This window comes from Gadus chalcogrammus, chromosome 14, assembly GCF_026213295.1.
Source record: "Gadus chalcogrammus isolate NIFS_2021 chromosome 14, NIFS_Gcha_1.0, whole genome shotgun sequence".
Classification (NCBI taxonomy): Eukaryota; Metazoa; Chordata; class Actinopteri; order Gadiformes; family Gadidae; genus Gadus; species Gadus chalcogrammus.
Window position 1 is genome coordinate 21012816 of NC_079425.1, and position 17761 is coordinate 21030576.

The 17761-nt window shown below is 45.2% G+C and overlaps 1 protein-coding gene across 4 annotated transcripts in view; it reads right to left on the reverse strand.

Annotated features, from left to right (window-relative positions):
• The window catches only part of fhod1 (formin homology 2 domain containing 1), a 31354-nt gene extending 13712 nt beyond the window's left edge, over positions 1 to 17642 (reverse strand). The window contains exons 1-16 of one of the 4 annotated variants that reach the window (XM_056607587.1): positions 17140 to 17642; positions 15994 to 16100; positions 15177 to 15241; positions 11776 to 11843; positions 9792 to 9897; positions 9289 to 9383; positions 8694 to 8805; positions 8449 to 8543; positions 7719 to 7862; positions 6733 to 7052; positions 5954 to 6058; positions 5047 to 5112; positions 3640 to 3705; positions 2787 to 2837; positions 1764 to 1936; positions 361 to 1256 (exon numbers count right to left, since the gene is read on the reverse strand). In XM_056607587.1, the coding sequence (XP_056463562.1) occupies positions 361 to 1256; positions 1764 to 1936; positions 2787 to 2837; positions 3640 to 3705; positions 5047 to 5112; positions 5954 to 6058; positions 6733 to 7052; positions 7719 to 7862; positions 8449 to 8543; positions 8694 to 8805; positions 9289 to 9383; positions 9792 to 9897; positions 11776 to 11843; positions 15177 to 15241; positions 15994 to 16100; positions 17140 to 17337 (2667 nt within the window). In that variant the 5' untranslated portion in view covers positions 17338 to 17642. The remainder of the gene's footprint in view (positions 1 to 360; positions 1257 to 1763; positions 1937 to 2786; positions 2838 to 3639; positions 3706 to 5046; positions 5113 to 5953; positions 6059 to 6732; positions 7053 to 7718; positions 7863 to 8448; positions 8544 to 8693; positions 8806 to 9288; positions 9384 to 9791; positions 9898 to 11775; positions 11844 to 15176; positions 15242 to 15993; positions 16101 to 17139) is intronic. The other 3 variants (XM_056607591.1, XM_056607590.1, XM_056607588.1) reach the window with 3 other exon arrangements.
• Positions 17643 to 17761: the final 119 nt, after the last annotated feature.

Consider the following 17761-nt stretch of genomic DNA (forward strand, 5'->3'; position numbering starts at 1 on the left):
ATAACCAGAAACATCCAACAATAATTAGGGATAAAGCCAACAATAACTACAGAGAAACGCTTACTAGAGAAACCTCCAAGAATAACTAGAAAAATCCAACAATAACTACAAACATTAACTAAAGAGAAATGACCAGCAATAGCAAGAAACATTTACTAGTGAGAAACATCCAACATAACTAGAAAAAGACATCGCACAATACATTCACCAATAACTACAAACATCCACCAATAACTACAAACATCCTACAGTAACTGGAGACATTAACGAACAAGATACATCCCACAATAACTAGAAACATCCACCACTAACAAACTCAAAGAGTAAACAACCAAGAGTAAACAAAAAGAGGTCAGTTACCTTGGCGACGGTCAGCTCCTTCGCCTTGGATTCAAACAGGTGCTCTAGTTTGGCCGAGTCCACCACTACCTTGTCCAGGGACGCCCAGACCGTCCCACGGCCAAATTTACACTTCAGTCCGCGGTCGAGTCCTTCGGCCTGTTTTAACTCCTTCCAGAACAGCTTCACTGTCTTCCTCTTCATCACAGCAGAAACACCGCCCTGCCGAGGAGGAGGGGGGCCTCCAAGACCGGGGGGTGGAGGAGGAGGAGGGGGAGGTGGGGGTGGGCCTCCCAGACCAGGTAGAGGAGGAGGAGGTGGGGGTGGAGGAGGTGGGCCTCCGAGACCAGGTAGAGGAGGAGGTGGGGGTGGGCCTCCTCCACCAGGTAGTGGAGGAGGTGGAGGAGGACCCCCGAGGTTCCCCGCCTTGTGGGAGTCGAAGGTGTCCATGTCCAAGACGTCATGGTCCTCGTCCTCAAGGAGGTCGGAGAAGTCCATGTCTTTGATGCGGAGGTCTGCCGGGCGGGGCCGCAGTTCACCGGCGTCCATTGGGGAGGGAGAGGTGGGCCCTGGGGCAATGATGAGGGGGGGGCCCTCAGCGCTGATGCTGCGCTGGGGACGGAGTCTGGACAGAGCCTCCTTCGTGGAGCCCTTCAAGCCCTCTAGTTCTGCCCGCTTGGAGGAGGAGGTGTCGCTGGGGGAGGGGGTCGTGGTCTCTAGGATGGACAGACGCTGGGGCAGCCGTCCGATAGGTTTGGCAGCCTTCTCCTCCCCAGAGACCTGCTCTTTCTTGGAGAACAGAGTCTTCTGCTGCTCCACGACACCACCCTGGAGGGCAGGCCGGTCGGCGCGGACCTCGGCCTCCTCTGTCACAGGGGAGAAAGCACCTCCCTCCAACTGATTGTCTTTACACAGAGCTGGAACACACACACACACACACACACACACACACACACACACACACACACAAATGAGATACAACATTAAATATAGACTGTAAACTGTTTTTAGGTGAGTGAGGTTAAGATAAGGCAATGTCAAGGAAAGAAGGGGTATAGATAAGGGAAACATAAGGTAATGTAAGATTGGTTAACGGTAAGGTAAATAGTATGTTAAGGTAAGGATAAGGTAATGGTAAGGGGAGGCTAAAGTCATGGTAAGGCAAAGATCTGTTAATGGTAAGGTAGAGTTAAGGTAATGGTAAGGCCAATATACGGTAATAATAAGGAAATGGTACGGCAAAGATAAGTTAATGTTATGGTAATGGTAGGGTAAAAAAAAGGTAATGAAATGGCAAAGTTTGGTAATGTACAGATAAGGTCAGACTTGTCCCGATAGGGGCGTTGTTTGCACTAGGAGTATGTAGTACTAGTGTAGTATTTAGAACTTTATAAACATCATTTAGCATTTAGATGAGAGTTCACCTTTGACCTCAGCGGGCGATGGGGGCGTGGCTACCACCTCAACAGGCGATGGGGGAGTGGTTATGACCTCGGCAGGCGGTGGGGGCGTGGCTACAGCAGGCACAGGGGTCGCTTCATGCATGGAGCGTCTCTTATTCCACTGAGCTGCAGCCAGGCTAAGCACCACGGAGGGGCTGGTGGATCACACACACATCACACACACATCACACACACATCACACCACAGACATCACATCATTTACATTTAGGGTATTTAGCAGGCGCTTTTATCCAAAGAGACTTACAACGGTTCATACACCGACGGCGGAGTCAGCCATGCAAGGCGACAGCCGTCTCGTTGGGAGCAGTTAGGGTTAGGTGCCTTGCTCAGGGACACCGCGACACTCATCTAGGAGGAGCCGGGGATCGAACGAGCAACCTTCCGGTTCCAAGTCAACCCGCTCTACCTCCTGAGCTAAGCCAACCCCCCATCGTAGACATCACACAGTTAGATCATACACATCACCCAACTTTAGATCATACATATCAAACGCTCATGCAAATTATACCAAGTAGTAACACCAAATCAAACCCTGATCAAACCAAGACCACACACACACACACACACACACACACACACACACACACACACACACACACACACACACACACACACACACACACACACACACACACACACACACACACACACACACACACACACACACACCACGTTGGAAAATGGGTCACAATGATTGTTATGACCTTAATTATTATATTATAATGATATTATATACATTATATTATTACATTATATTATTATTAAAGTATTGCACTACTTTTAGTAATACTGTGTAATGTAGTATTATTTTATTATTTATAAATATTTATTTATGATGTTATTATTTTAACATTATATTATTATGTTATTGTGATTCTGATGGATCAAAGTTCAAGAAGCAATCATCACAACCAAACCGCTGCAGAACGCCACCAAGCCAGCTCCACCACCAGACGCAGTCGGCTTAGGAACCTGAGTACTTACTCAAACCTCCTCAGGACGGGCTTGTCCAGATTCATACAAACCTCCTGGACACTACAAACATCGTCGATATTATCAGCATTATTGTGGTGCACATGCACACATTAGTTATGTATGTATAGGAGTATGAATAACCTGATATGGTCCAACTGATTGTCATATTAACATACTGTTCATATAACATGCATATATTAACATACAATGAGACAAATCAAATATGTCATGACACATAATAACATACGTAATTTAATAACGTATGTCATTAAATTACTGTTAAAATAACTATTTAAATACTGATTACCATGTTTACATGGCCACCTAGGTAATCAGAGTACTCAACGACACTTTAGGTAATGAAGGTTTTTCAATATGTTCAGAACAATCCTCTCCTCTTTGGCCCGTCATTGAGCAGCATGTCGTCATAGGTCTAGATTGTGTATAGCATGTGCAGTGAACAGGCTCTTGTTTTATCAGGAGGCTGTGATGAGGATCTCTGACTTCTATGACAGAACATGATGTAGTTCTATAGGTATTTTACTGGCCTGGAGTGGTTTATAAGTTATCAAATCTACTAAATGTCAGCTGCAGTCAAATCATCACACTTCCCCACTCAAAACGTCACTACGTTCTTTATGATTACGAACAAGCAAACATGTCAAACAACGTCTCCCATTCAATGACAAAATTGAATAATCCATATTAGACAGTATTTTTTTATATTTCACTTCACTTCAGCTGCCAAATAAGGATTTTTGGCCGCAATAATCCGAAAAAAAACTGTTCGGACTGAAGTCTGAATATCCTGCAGGTGATTTATGAATATACTGATTAATATATTGATGAATATTTGACTCACTTAAGGCGCCGGTTTTCTGACGAGTCTTCAGGGCTGGACCGAGGTGACAGTTCCGGACCAGACACACTACACACACACACACACACATACAAAAAGTGTTACGGTCAAAGACTACAGCCTAGCTATGGGTCATTGGGGAATAATTTGATATGCAGCAAGATACAAAATTCAATAATTATATCAAGAAAGCACGTCTAACCCCTACCTGCTCCTTAATGACCTCTCTCTGTTTTCACTGTCCAACCCCTACCTGTGCCTAATAATGACCCATCTCTGTATTAACTGTCTAAACCTACTGTACCCCCTCGCTAAACTCTACTTCCTCCATAACGACCTGTCTCTGCACTGTCTAACCCCTACATGCTCCTTAATGACCTGTGTCTGTACTGTCTAACCCCGACATCCTCCTTAATGACCTGTCTCAGTACTGTCTAACCCCTGCATGCTCCATAATGACCTGTCTCTGCACTGTCTAACCCCTACATGCTCCTTTAATGACCCGTCTCAGTACTCTCTAACCCTGACCTCCTCCTTAATGACCTGTCTCAGTACTCTCTAACCCCTACCTGCTCCTTAATGAGCTGTCTCAGTACTCTCTAAACGCTACACGTTCCTTAATGACCTGTCTCAGTACTCTCTAACCACTACATGCTCCCTAGCTAGCTAGTCATTCACTGTGTGTGGAACAGATGTCCACTAGAGTTAAGCTAGATGTCAGCTAGATGTTAGCTAGTTGTTAACCAGTCGTTAGCAAGATGTCCGCCAGGGTTTAGCCAGGTGTTAACTTTGGACCAGAAGTCGTCTAGATGTTAGCAAGGCGATAGCTAGCAGTTAGCCAGCATTTGGCTAGCACTTAGCAAAAGATGTCCGCCAGGTCCTTTGCCATCAGAATGTAGATGTTAATCTAGTCTGATTTGTGAGACGACAGTTCTGCAAGCTGTCAGCTAGATGTTAACTTTGTGGCGCTAGACCGGCTAGCTTCATAAAAGTCTGTGATGTGAATCTCAGACTTTTATGACAGTACATTATGTAGTTAGGTCATTTTACTTTCCTTGAGGGGTTTATATGTTATCAAATCTACTAAATGTCAGCTGCAGACATATCATCACACTTCCCCAATCAAACGTCACTACGTTCTTTATGATTACGAACAAGCAAACATATTGATCAACGTTTCCCATTCAATGACTTCTAAAGAATAATAAAAAAAAATTGAATGATCCATATTAGTTTTTTGATCATTCAAACAAAATTAGTGCAAACACAGGATTGTATATTTCACTTCACTTGAGCAGCCAAATAAGGATTTTTGGCCGCAATAATCCGAAAAAAACGGACTGAATTTTGAATATCCTGCAGGTGATTTATGAATATACTGATGATTATATCGATGAATATTTGACTCACTTAAGGCGCCGGTCTTCTGATGAGTCTTCAGGACTGGACCGAGGTGACAGTTCTGGACCAGACACACTACACACACACACACACAAAAAGTGTTACGGCCAAGACTACAGCCTAGCTATGGGTCCTTGGGGAATAATTTGATATGCAGCAAGATACAAAATCCAATAATTTTTTATCAAGAAAGCACGTCTAACCCCTAACTGCTCCTTAATGACCTCTCTCTGTTTTCACCGGCCAACCCCTACCTGTGCCTTAATGACCCATCTCTGTATTTACTGTCTAACCCTCCTTAACCCCTCGCTAAACTCTACTTCCACCATAACGACATGTATCTGTACTGTGTAACCCCGACCTCCTCCATAATGACCTGTCTCAGTACTGTCTAACCCCAAACTCCTCTATAAGGACCTGTCTCAGTACTGTCTAACCCCAACCTCCTCCTTAATGACCCGTCTCTGTACTGTCTTACCCCGACCTCCTCCATAATGACCTGTCTCAGTACTCTAACCCCTACCTCCGCCTTAATGACCTGTCTCTGTACTGTCTAACTCCGACCTCCTTAATGACCTGTCTCAGTACTCTCTAACCCCTACATGCTCCCTAGCTAGCTAGTCGTTCGCTGTTTGGAACAGATGTCCACCGGAGTTAAGCTGGATGTCAGCTAGGTGCTAGTTAGGTGTTAGCCAGTCGTTAGCAAGATGTCCGCCAGCTGTTTACTTTGGACCAAAAGTCCTCTAGATGTTAGCGAGGCGATAGCTAGTAGTAAGCCAGCATTTGACTAGCGTTTAGCACAAGATGTCCGCCAGATCGTCTGCCATCAGAATGTAGACGTTAATCTACAGTCTGATTTGTGAGACTACAGTGCTGCAAGCTGTTAGCTAGGTGTTAGCTTTGTGGCGCTACAGACCTGCTAGCTTCAGAGTGTTGTTCTGAGACAGAGGCGGCCTTAGAGAAGAGCCTGGAGCGACGTGACTGCCCTGCAGACATGTGGTGGCTGAGAAAAGACCGGCCCCTTGTAGAAAACACACCACACCAGCAGAGTGACACATTGAGACAGACAGAGACAGGGAGAGGGAGAGGGAGAGAGAGAGAAAGAGAGAGATCCATGGAGGTACAGAAACAAAGACAGAGACACACACAGTAGTGGTCGGTAGGTAGTGGTCACTGTTAGTGGGCAGCAAGTAAAGGCTCAGTTACGGTTCCACGTCGATGCGACGCATTGACCACGCAGACATTTCGACAAAGTCACAAACCTATTTTGGTTCTGCGTCAGGTTTTAGTGAGCAGACCAATCCCAGCCCTTGCTTCTGCGTCGATGCAAGGTTACAGTTTTTGGGAGGCACACGTCAGGCCCTTGCGTTGGACGCAAGGAGGGGCGCAAGGATGTGAGGGTCCGTAAACCCCCTTGTGTTGTGACGACGTGGAACCATAACTAAGCATTTATGGTGGCCAGTACTGGTTGGTGTTATTGAGGTCTCTCTGCAAGTTGCACATGGTGGAACAGCAGGTGGCAGTAACAACAATCAACACTGGATTCTCTCTCACACACACACACACACACACACACACACACACACACACACACACACACACACACACACACACACACACACACACACACACACACACACACACACACACACACACACACACACACACACACACACACGATGGGAGGTGGCTTACGGGCTCTGGGGCAGATCTTCCGGGGTGAGGGTGGGTGAGGCTGCAGTACCGTTGGCGGCCTGAAGGAGGGGCAGAGGAGATCCTCTCAGGGAGGAACTAGGGGAGGGGGTGCTGAGGTCAGAGGTAACGCTGCTCCTCTTGCCCCCCCCGAGGGAGGTGGAGGAGATGTCCGAGGAGGTGGGGGAGAGGAGGTCCGGGAGGTTCTGGGCCGAGGTGCGCCTGCTCCTCCTCCCCTCCTGGTCGCTGGACACCTTGCGGCGCTCCTTGCGGAGCTGAGGTGAGAGATCTTCTACGTCTCCGTCCTCGTACCTCAGAGCAGCCTGCAGGGGGCGGCATTACAGTATCAGAGGTCACTGACCAACCTCTGCAGGTACACTTACTAACCCTACTGGTAAACGAACTAACCCTGCTGGTACACTAATGCTGCTGATAGACTAACTAACCTTTGCGGTTATACAAACTAACCCGGTTCAGAGTCTAGACCACAAGGGCTTGGACCTCCCGTGTTAAGACCTGTAGGTTTTAGGGGGGCTTGTCCCGTTGTCCTGCTTACTACAGTTTCAGTGCGCCCTTACACTGAGTCCCCCGCCCCCTCCCTTGTCCGTTCAATTTGGGAACATGTGTGGTTTCATTTTGCTTCTTTCGTATAATTTAATTAATTAATTAAGGGCGCCACCAGAGGGCGCCCCCGACACATTTTCCGCCCTAGGCGATAGCCCAGGTACTTTTTTATTCTTCCTCCATGGGCCCCTGACGGCGTCTGGGCCCCGGTGCAGGTCACCGGTTGCACCGTCGATATATACGCCACTGGTTTAAGACCTCTAGGGTTTAGGGACCTGCTTAGTTCAGACCTCTGGGAAAAATTAGATAACTAGAAATTCCAGGGATTATACCACTAGGGTTTAGGGATGGGTCCTCCAGGCTTTTAACCTCTAGGGTTAGGGTTAGGGCTAGGACTTCCGCGGTTCGGCCTTCGGGAGGGTTACCTCGTAGATGGTGAACTGCTGCCGGAGTTCCGGCTCAAGGCTTTTGTTGCTGGTGTGTTTCTGCATGACCCTCTCCATGCCGAGACGCTCCAGGGAGTCCGTCACATCGTAGAAGGAGTCCTGGTCCGGAAGCGCTGACACCGTCTGCAACAAACAGACTGGTTGTACTGGTTGCACTGGGAACTGTCAGTTCAACCAGTCTCTCCTACTGGTGGACACTCTGAGCTGCCCAGTACGGCCAGAGTCTTCTACTGGTTGTCAATGGGAGCTTCCCTGGAAGTTAGACTGGCATATATATACTGGGAGTAACAGGGGTTATACTGGGAGATATACTGAGTTGTGCTGTGAGTTAAACTGGGAGTTGTATTGAGAGTTAAACTGGTTTTATTGAGAATTATTCTGGGAGTTAGAATAGGAGATATACTTGGAGGTAGAGTAGGAATTATGATGAATTAAACTGGGAGACACACTGGGAGATAACGGGAGTTAGAATGAGAGTTAGAATGAGGGTGAGTTACACTGGGAGATATACTGGGAGTTATACTTTGAAATATACTGGAAGATATACAGGAAAATGTAATGGGAGTAATAATAGGATTTGAACTGGTAGTTATAATGGGAGTTACACTTTTTATACTTAAACTATAAGAGATATGCTATGAGTATTACTGCCGGCTACACTTGGTGTTAAACCTGGAGTTAGACTGAGTTATAGTGGGAGTACTGGTACCTTGTTGAGGAGTGTCATGGTGTAGATTAGGAGCTCATTGTCAAAGCCGTTCTTCTCCTCCAGGATGTCCATCACGTACCTAAAAGGCTCAACATCTAGGACACACACACACACACCAAAATTTATATTTCCGTTAACTCTGCATTGTTTCTGTATTTCCGAAAGTTACCCCACTGTACGGAAATACTGTTGTTACCAAAATAAGACGGAAAGACAACCATTTAAAAAGCAAAGGGATAAGAAACCTCTCTTGTTGTCCACTGTGTTGACGGCTGTGATGAGCAGGGGACTGTTGGACTCGTTGTATTCTACGAACACGATGAGCAGCTTCAGGGCTGTCTTCACCACCAGGCGAGACTGACAACACATAGACACTGTCATAACGGCTCTGTCCACTAGGACCACGGTTCTCAAACTCGACCCTAACCCCATCACAGAACACTAGACCCTAACCCTTATACAGAACACTAGACCCTAACCCTTATACAGAACACTAGACCCTAACCCTTATACAGAACACTAGACCCTAACCCTTATACAGAACACTAGACCCTAACCCTTATACAGAACACTAGACCCTAACCCTTATACAGAACACTAGACCCTAACCCTTATACAGAACACTAGACCATAACCCTTATACAGAACACTAGACCCTAACCCTTACACAGAACACTAGACCCTAACCCTTAGACAGAACACTAGACCCTAACCCTTATACAGAACACTAGACCCTAACCCCAACAGAGTACACTTGATCCTAACCCCAACACCCCTAACACAGAACACAAGACCCTAATCTTAACACATGCTGTTGTCATGGGAGGAAGTAGAACTCACCAGACTTCCTGTCAGAGTGTAGAGCCACTGGACGGTCTGATTGTGGCCAATCACCCCGTTCATCCCATCCACAAACAGCATGATCTGACTCAAAGCTAAGACAGACAGACAGCATGATCTGAATGAGAGAGAGAGAGACAGAGAGACAGAGAGACAGAGAGACAGAGAGACAGAGAGAGACAGAGACAGAGACAGAGACAGAGACAGACAGACAGACAGACAGACAGACAGACAGACAGACAGACAGACAGACAGACAGACAGACAGACAGACAGACAGACAGACAGACAGACAGACAGACAGACAGACAGACAGACAGACAGACAGACAGACAGACAGACAGACAGCATGACCTGGCTCAGAACAGATGATGAGTGATACCTCTGAGGATGTAGTTAGGGTTAGTGATACCTCTGATGTAGTTAGGGTTAGTGATACCTCTGATGTAGTTAGGGTTAGTTAGTGATACCTCTGAGGATGTAGTTAGGATTAGTTAGTGATACCTCTGAGGATGTAGTTCTGGTAGTTGTGGTCAGCTTCCGCTCCGACCTTGATGAAGCAGGTGAGGCCCTCTGAGACCACAAACTCTGGGACAAGATCCTCATCGTCCTGTGAAAACATCATCATCATCATCATCATCATCATCATCATCAACAACAACACCACCTAGCCTGGTGAGAGCAAGCCCTTGCACGGAAATTATTCTTTCCTCGTTATAGATTGCCGATGCACAATCCTGCAGCTATTTATCCGATGAGACAACAATACTAATCAGACAGCCTTGAAAAGCGGACAGTGAACACACGGTTCCTACTGCAATGTTGGTTTGCACCCCATTGCTTGGGGTGCCAGGGTTTGGTTCTATGTCACAATCTTTACTAAGGTAGAAGAGGCTAACAAGATCTTAACGTTGTTACAAGATGTAACAAGTCTCTTTTTGTTGCATGAGAGGACACTTAAAACTCTTTATTTATTATTATAATTATAATTATTATTATTGTTATTTTTAATTATCATTATTATTTTTATCTTATTGTACAGCACTTTGGTCAGTGTATGCTGTGTGTATATGTGCTCTATAAATAAAACTTACTTACTTACTTACTTACTTAAATAGGACATGGATGAACACGCTATTTATACCCCTGCAGAAAGCTGAAGGGAAGCAGTAAACCACTTTAACGAGTCGGACAACAGGTTCCCAGTTACGATAGATATAGAGATAGAGATATCTTTATATAAATAGGTATACCTCTATATATATTGCCATTGTGTTCCTTTAAAGGGTTAGAGAATTAGAGAGAGCTTCATAGGTATGGGACTGCGGGTAGAGCGAGAGAAAGAAAGAGAGAAGCCTCTGTTCAGAGAAGAGATTTTCTTGCATAACACTTACAAATATCCTCCTTATGTTCTGAGGCGTTTGCCATTTTATAAATGGTTGTTGACAACAGATTACTTTTGCTAACCCCTGTATAAAACATCTAACCCCTAGTTATAGACTCAAGAACCAGGGGTTAGAGGTTTGTAGAAGTTCAGAATCTTAGAATATAGAATGTAGAATCTCAGTGTTGTAGAATATTATTATTAGACTGCATTATTTGACAGTTAGACTACTCGATTATTAGACTATAGACTACTAAACTATTAGACTACTGTCCTAGAGTCCTTAAAAATACAATAAACTGTGTGTCTTGTGTATGAGACGCAACTTCATGCACGGAGAGTATGAGTCTTTATCCGGTTTGAATAGAAGCGCAGCCAGAGATTTTGTTTAAGGATATTCAAACTGAAAACGTCAAACTGAATTCCTCATCGCTGCTATGATTGTGTCTGTCCCATCTGTCCGAAACCCAAATATATTGAATGTCTCTTAAATCTCCAACTTTATGGTAGGCTTTAAAATAAAACAAAAAATGCAATAAAAGTGGTGCGTTGTTGTGTCATCGACTCAAGAAAAGCAGGTCATCAGTTCAAGTGGGTATCCCGGGTGTGATAGAGATGCAAATCCCAGCCATACTTGGCTGCTGCAGAGTCGAACCGAGTCGGGCCAGGCCAGTGTAGTTTAATGGAAAACTGGCAGTAGACTCCTAGCCTAGAGTTGTCTTAACTATTATACTACACACCATTAAACTTCTAGACTATGAGACGATTAGACTATATTATAAGACTATAACCTTCGCCACTCAGTCTTTTAGACTACATTACTACATAAAACTATTATTCAAACCTACTCGACTTCTAGTCGAGTAGCGTTGAGAGAGTAGACTAAATTATGAGACCTACTTGCCGACACCTTTATAATATTAGTACTAATTAATACTACGAATAAACTATTAGCCTACATTAGTAGACTATGCGATTACAATGTTAGATAATTGTACCACTAGAATACTAGCCTAGAGCCAGCCACACTGAGGACCATAGTAACATTGAATTATATCCGACAGGAAGAGGAAGTAGTGAAGCAGGAAGGCCTTCCTGTCTCACCTGGAAGAGTTGCTTGAGAGAGAAGAGAGCGCGCCGAAGCTCCGGGCCTTGAGAGTTATACAGTTTCTCTATATGAAAACACACAGATATACACAGACCCATCAATACACACTATACAGCCTCTCTGTAAAACATTACATAGAGATCCAATACACATCGATACAGCTTCTCTATATGAAAATACAGAGATACTCATCAAGACACATTATACAACACACACACACACACACACACACACACACACACACACACACACACACACACACACACACACACACACACACACACACACACACACACACACACACACACACACACACACACACACACACACACCACTCAGAGCAAGCAAAGGTCAAACAACAAAGTCACAATTCTTCTTTGTTTTGGCATCCCAATGTTGCGAGCTCCCTGTCGATGTCAGGAGACACTTACCAGCTTCCACCAGAGATTCAAGACTCACTTTTTCAGAGTTAACCTGGACTCTGCATAGCCTACCTCCTTACCCCCCACCACCCCTTCTCCTCCTGAAAACAACCCTCTTACACACTTGTTGTATGTTGTACGTCCTGGCACTAAATGTACACACTTATTGTATGTTTTACGTCCTGGCACTTGAAAATAGAACTAGGCATTGCGTAGCGTCTTATCCTAGCTATCTGGTCGGATGGGAATGGGTTAACCTAGCAAGTGTAAGTGCTTGACACTTGTTCTATGCACATCCTTACTGTACCGACAGCGATGTTGTTTTACTTTCTTCTGACAATTGTATGTCTTTGGATAAAAGCGTCTGCTAAATGCCCTACACACAGGATATAGGTGTCAAGGGTCAAAGAAGCATCCCAGTCAATGGCTGCATACATCCTGTTCAGCGGAACACATTCACAATGCTGCTGATAGTTTCTATCTACCATATATATAGATCTTACTTCTCGTTAATTCTACAACATATGTCAAACTAATATCTAGTATACATTTAATACATATCTATTACCAGGGGTGCACATAAGTTCTTTATAGAGTTACTCAGTTGAGTACCAGGAGAAAATGGTGTTTGGTACGCACCCCAGACATAGCTCCACACGTAACATCGGCTCTTATGAAACGTACCCAGTTTCACAGAGTTTTTTTGCGTCACCTTTCTTTTTATCAAACTGCAGCAGCTCAACCACGGAGCGTTTGATTATCTGACAAAATTAACGTTGCGATCAGCTGATTTTGCGCAGTTCTCCAGTGTGTGCGCAGTGCACAGCGCACATGAGCGCACATTTCATTGCGCTTATCATTCGTTTCGAGCCACGGCACATCTTGTTGCCACTTTTTCGAAAGAAAAACATTTTCTTCTGCTCCGGCTACATTTACCTTTTCTCTACAGGTGGCGAACGCACAAGTAGCTGCTCAATGTATTTTGTTGTTTCGTTTTTTTTCGATCTCCCGTAAGTTACGCAAAAGCGCAGTAGTGACATAAGTGACGTTACGCCTATGGCCGCGCCATAACCCCAAGTTATGGAGTTTCTATCTCCCAAATATTTAGAATTAACTTCTATTTTCTATCTAATATTTAGAACTAATTGCTAGTTTCCATCCATCACATATTTAGAACGAACTTTCAGAACAATCAAAACAGTTCTGCTTACTTTCATCACATGCACGCGCGCGCAGACATGCACGCACGCACGCATGCACGCACACACAAGGTTGCAGTTTACTATATAAATAAACTGATGTTGTATTTGTAGTATTCGCGTGTGGTTCTGATGACCTCATGATATCTGAATCTGTTGTGTCTTTGGGTCACTAATAGAGCATGACTCAGACATCCGACAGCTGGGTACACACAACACTGCCAGTGTGTGATCCACCTCATGTGATTTGTTCTGAGTGCGTCTCCTACAGCGTGTGTTTTTAGTGTTTGAGTGTGTGTATACATGCATAGGTGTGTGCTAGTGGTGTGTGCAGTAGTGAGTAGTGTATGTAGTGTGTTAGTGGGTAATGTGTGTCACGTGTGTGACTCAGAGTTCGAAATAAACATGCAACATTCTACACTAATACCCAAAGAGCGAGACAAACAGGCAGACAGGTCAGCTATCCTATAGTGCCAGGAAGTTGTGCGATGTGCTGGCCGTGGTATTTCCTGTTTGTGCTAATGATGTTGAAGTAGCTTGTTTCTGCCTCCATGTCTTAGAAGATAAGAGCCTGCAATTCCCCCCACCACACTCAAACTCTTCCAAAGTAACTCCAACCAGCCATAACCATATCCCTTACTAACACTAATCATCCCCGGACAACAGAAGGGATACGTTCCCTCCGCTGGCACGAGCCCTGAGGAAAATTTAACCACCGAAGGGGTGCGACGTGGCTTGACCAACCCAAAGCCCCTGTAAGCCCACACACGTACCCATACCACCTCCTACCATGGCAGCTAGACACTCCTTTTTTTTTTGAGGCGGGTCTGATAAGAATCTGGCCCCAAAGGGTAGCCCTGAAAAGAGCTCCAAACTGAAGCCGAAATAGCTAAGCACATGCCATCCTAAAACCAAGGCCCCTGCAGTAAACTGGGCGTACTAGGACCCATGTCCTGGAGAACTCTGTGGTACTCCGGTTCTTTGTAACTAGTCTGTCGGAGTCTGAGAAAGGCCAGTGCAGTCCCGTGTTAGGTTAGATAGCTTCCTACCTGGCGAATTGTTCCCTGTTGATGACGTTTCTATCATGCGACTGGTGCGAAACAGGGAGCCTTGTACTTTGCTCTTCTCGCCTGTATTTTGAGTTCTGACTTTTTTCTGTTTTCCACTCTTGTGTTTATATTGCGGATGTGTCTTAATAAATGCTGGATGCATTTCACCTAAAAAAACATCAGAGAGCGGGTCCCCTCAACCACCATCTTCGATGTGTTGTAAACAAAACACTGAAACTGTGACAAAACACTGTGCTGCATACTCTTCCCGTCACCTTCTGCCTCCTACACGTGCTACCCAGGCGCCACCCCTCGCCTAAAGTACACAAAGTATCTTCATTATGTGTCACATGTCTGATGAAGCTTATCTCCTGTTGTCTCTTGCATGTGTGAAAGGGCAACTCCTGATCATCTCCAAGCGTGATTCTCCAGAACTTATCCGGAGTTCAGATGTGAAAGGCCTATAACTCTTCTAACCTAACCCTAGGTAACCCTTACACACCCACAACCCTAAATAGCCCTGACCATAACTCCTTACTAAACCTAACCCCTCCCAATTTATCTTACCCTTAGCTTTACACTCAATAAATTCCATTGGACTAAAGCAAAAATATTCTGAGAATATGGGTTTGGGTTAGGTAGTAGTAAGTCATGTTCTTTCAGATATTTTTCCATCATTGTAAGCGTAGTTACATGTTCCACCAGATCCAAGAAAGAAAGTAATTACCCAGAATGCAGTTCACCCGTACAGATAGCAGAGTCCGCAAAATCAGGATGGGCTTCTTCCCATTTCTGGAGAGAGAGAGCGAAAGAGAAGAGAGAGAGAGAAGATTGTGGTAAAGAGAAAATGTTAGGCTATAAATGGAAAATTTAAGAAAAGGATTTTCGTGGTGACATCATTGTACCACACACACCGTCCCGGGAGAACTACATTTTCCTGCTGTGTCACTACTTCTAGACCCTAGAACTTTCTCAATGCTGTAAGACCTGTCTCATTATTTTGAGACCGGTCTCACTACTCTGTTAGACCGGTCTCACCACTCTGTTAGACCTGTCTCACCACTGTTAGACCTGTCTCACCACTCTGTTAGACCTGTCTCACCACTCTGTTAGACCTGTCTCACCACTCTGTTAGACCTGTCTCACCACTCTGTTAGACCTGTCTCACCACTCTGTTAGACCTGTCTCACCACTCTGTTAGAACTGTCTCACTACTTTAAGACCTATTCACTGCTCTGTTTGACCGGTCTCACTGCACGGAAATTCCTGTCTCACTGCTCTGTGACTGTGAGACTGGTCTTACTGCTGTTAGACCCGTCAAACTGTCGTTAGCACTGTCTCACTACTCTATTACACCTGTCTCACTGCAATTAGACCTGTCTCAATACGATAGAGCCGTCTCACTGCTGTTAGACCTGTCTCACTACCGTTAGAGCCCTCCCACTATTCTGTTCAACCTGTCTGACTGCTCTGTTAGAACTGTCTCACTGCTTTGTTGGACAGTGGTTGAATTTGATTGGTTTGTGAGGAAGGGGGTAAGTTACTCTATGTCCTGGTAGAAGTTCCCCAGGTCGTCTCTCTGCTCCGCCAGAGAACACTCCAGGTCCACATAGTTCCCCCTGGAAGACACCTGCAGGGTACTGTCCTCCACCTGGGACACAGACAGACAGACCAGATCCAGTGAATATAGGTTTCATTGAAAAATTGGAAGCAAGTTAAAGACATTTTAACCAACAAGATCTCCAGAATCCAGATGATGGCTAGTTACCTGTAGTTGACTAACTCACGAGAAGACCTTCAGATTTTATGACTAGATCAAATTAGATGATCAGAAAGCGACCTCCAAACAATGGTTTGTGACATACATTTTCATCCTTGTATTGTATGTAGTATATGTTTCATACTCAATAGTCAACGAAGATAGGGATGAGTGTTAGTAGGCGGGTAATCACAATATCCTAACTAGGACAACAAGGAAGTACTATTTAAGACACTGGATAACTTGTCTTTTATTTTCACAAACTGTCTTACTGTGACTTCTAGCTTCCTGTCATTATATCTGCTGTCAACAGCCCTTCCTCCCTGTGTGTGTGTGTGTGTGTGTGTGTGTGTGTGTGTGTGTGTGTGTGTGTGTGTGTGTGTGTGTGTGTGTGTGTGTGTGTGTGTGTGTGTGTGTGTGTGTGTGTGTGTGTGTGTGTGAAATTAGAAGGAAAAACTGAAACAAAGAAAGACATGTGGATTCCTGTTTAGAGGATCATCATTCATGCATTGACTCATCACCGCATATCTATCAAACAATCCTCCAGTTCTGACCTAGGGGGTCGGACAGTAGTCCTGCCCCCTGACCCATCGGATCCAACAGTAGTCCCGATCAAACCGAGGTATAAGGGGGAGCAGAACAGTAGTTCTGATCTAAGAGCTTGGTACTGGGTTGGTTTTAGTTGCACAGCTCCTTTCTCTCGCGAAATATGTATTATGAATAACACACCATCGCCCCCCCCAACCCCCTTCCTTCCCCAAAAAGTTCGCAGCAACGATTACCCGATGGTAGTTAGTAAATCACTTCCAAAGACGAATCAAAGCTATAAAGTTATCAGGCGATAACAAAAAAAAAGCTGCCGTCTTCAGTAAGAGGCAACATGTTGTTATATGTATCTGCGGGACTGACAGTCGGCAAACTCCGGACTCACTTTGAGAGGAGCCCCAAGAAGGCTCTGGATCCCCGCAATCAGCTCACTGAGCGCCAGGTTCTGGTCCAGGTCGATCTGAAGCGGTCTCCGCGGCTCGGGGAAGTTGGTGCACACGAAGGGGTCCGAGTCCTCCAGGTACTGGACCCTGCAAGTGACCGAAGCCATCTGGTCTACCTGCGCCAGGTGGGCTGACAGCATGCGCCGGTGTGGTGGGAGTTCCCCGTTGTTGCGACGCTCGTCTGTCCCTGGAAGTTTGCTTCTGAAGGAGGAAGCAGCTCAAGAGACTGCCCCGGCGCCTACGTCACGGGTATGGAAAAAAGTTGACAGATCACAATTACATTGCAAAGCTTCTGGCTCTCCTTCTAATCCCTGAATGAATACTTATCTATATATATCATTAGACCTATAGGTATAACTATATCTATATATCTATGTATCCATATATCTATGTAGGTATATATACTGTATATATATGTATCACAGCAGGGCTATCTGTCTTGTATGCTATGAGGAAAAAGAGTAGGGAGTTCATTTGAAGAAGTTTTACCCACTTCTGGGTGGCTAGGGTGGCACAGCGCCCTCTGGTGGCCCCAGGTAACGTAGGGCCCTTTGGTGGTCCTGG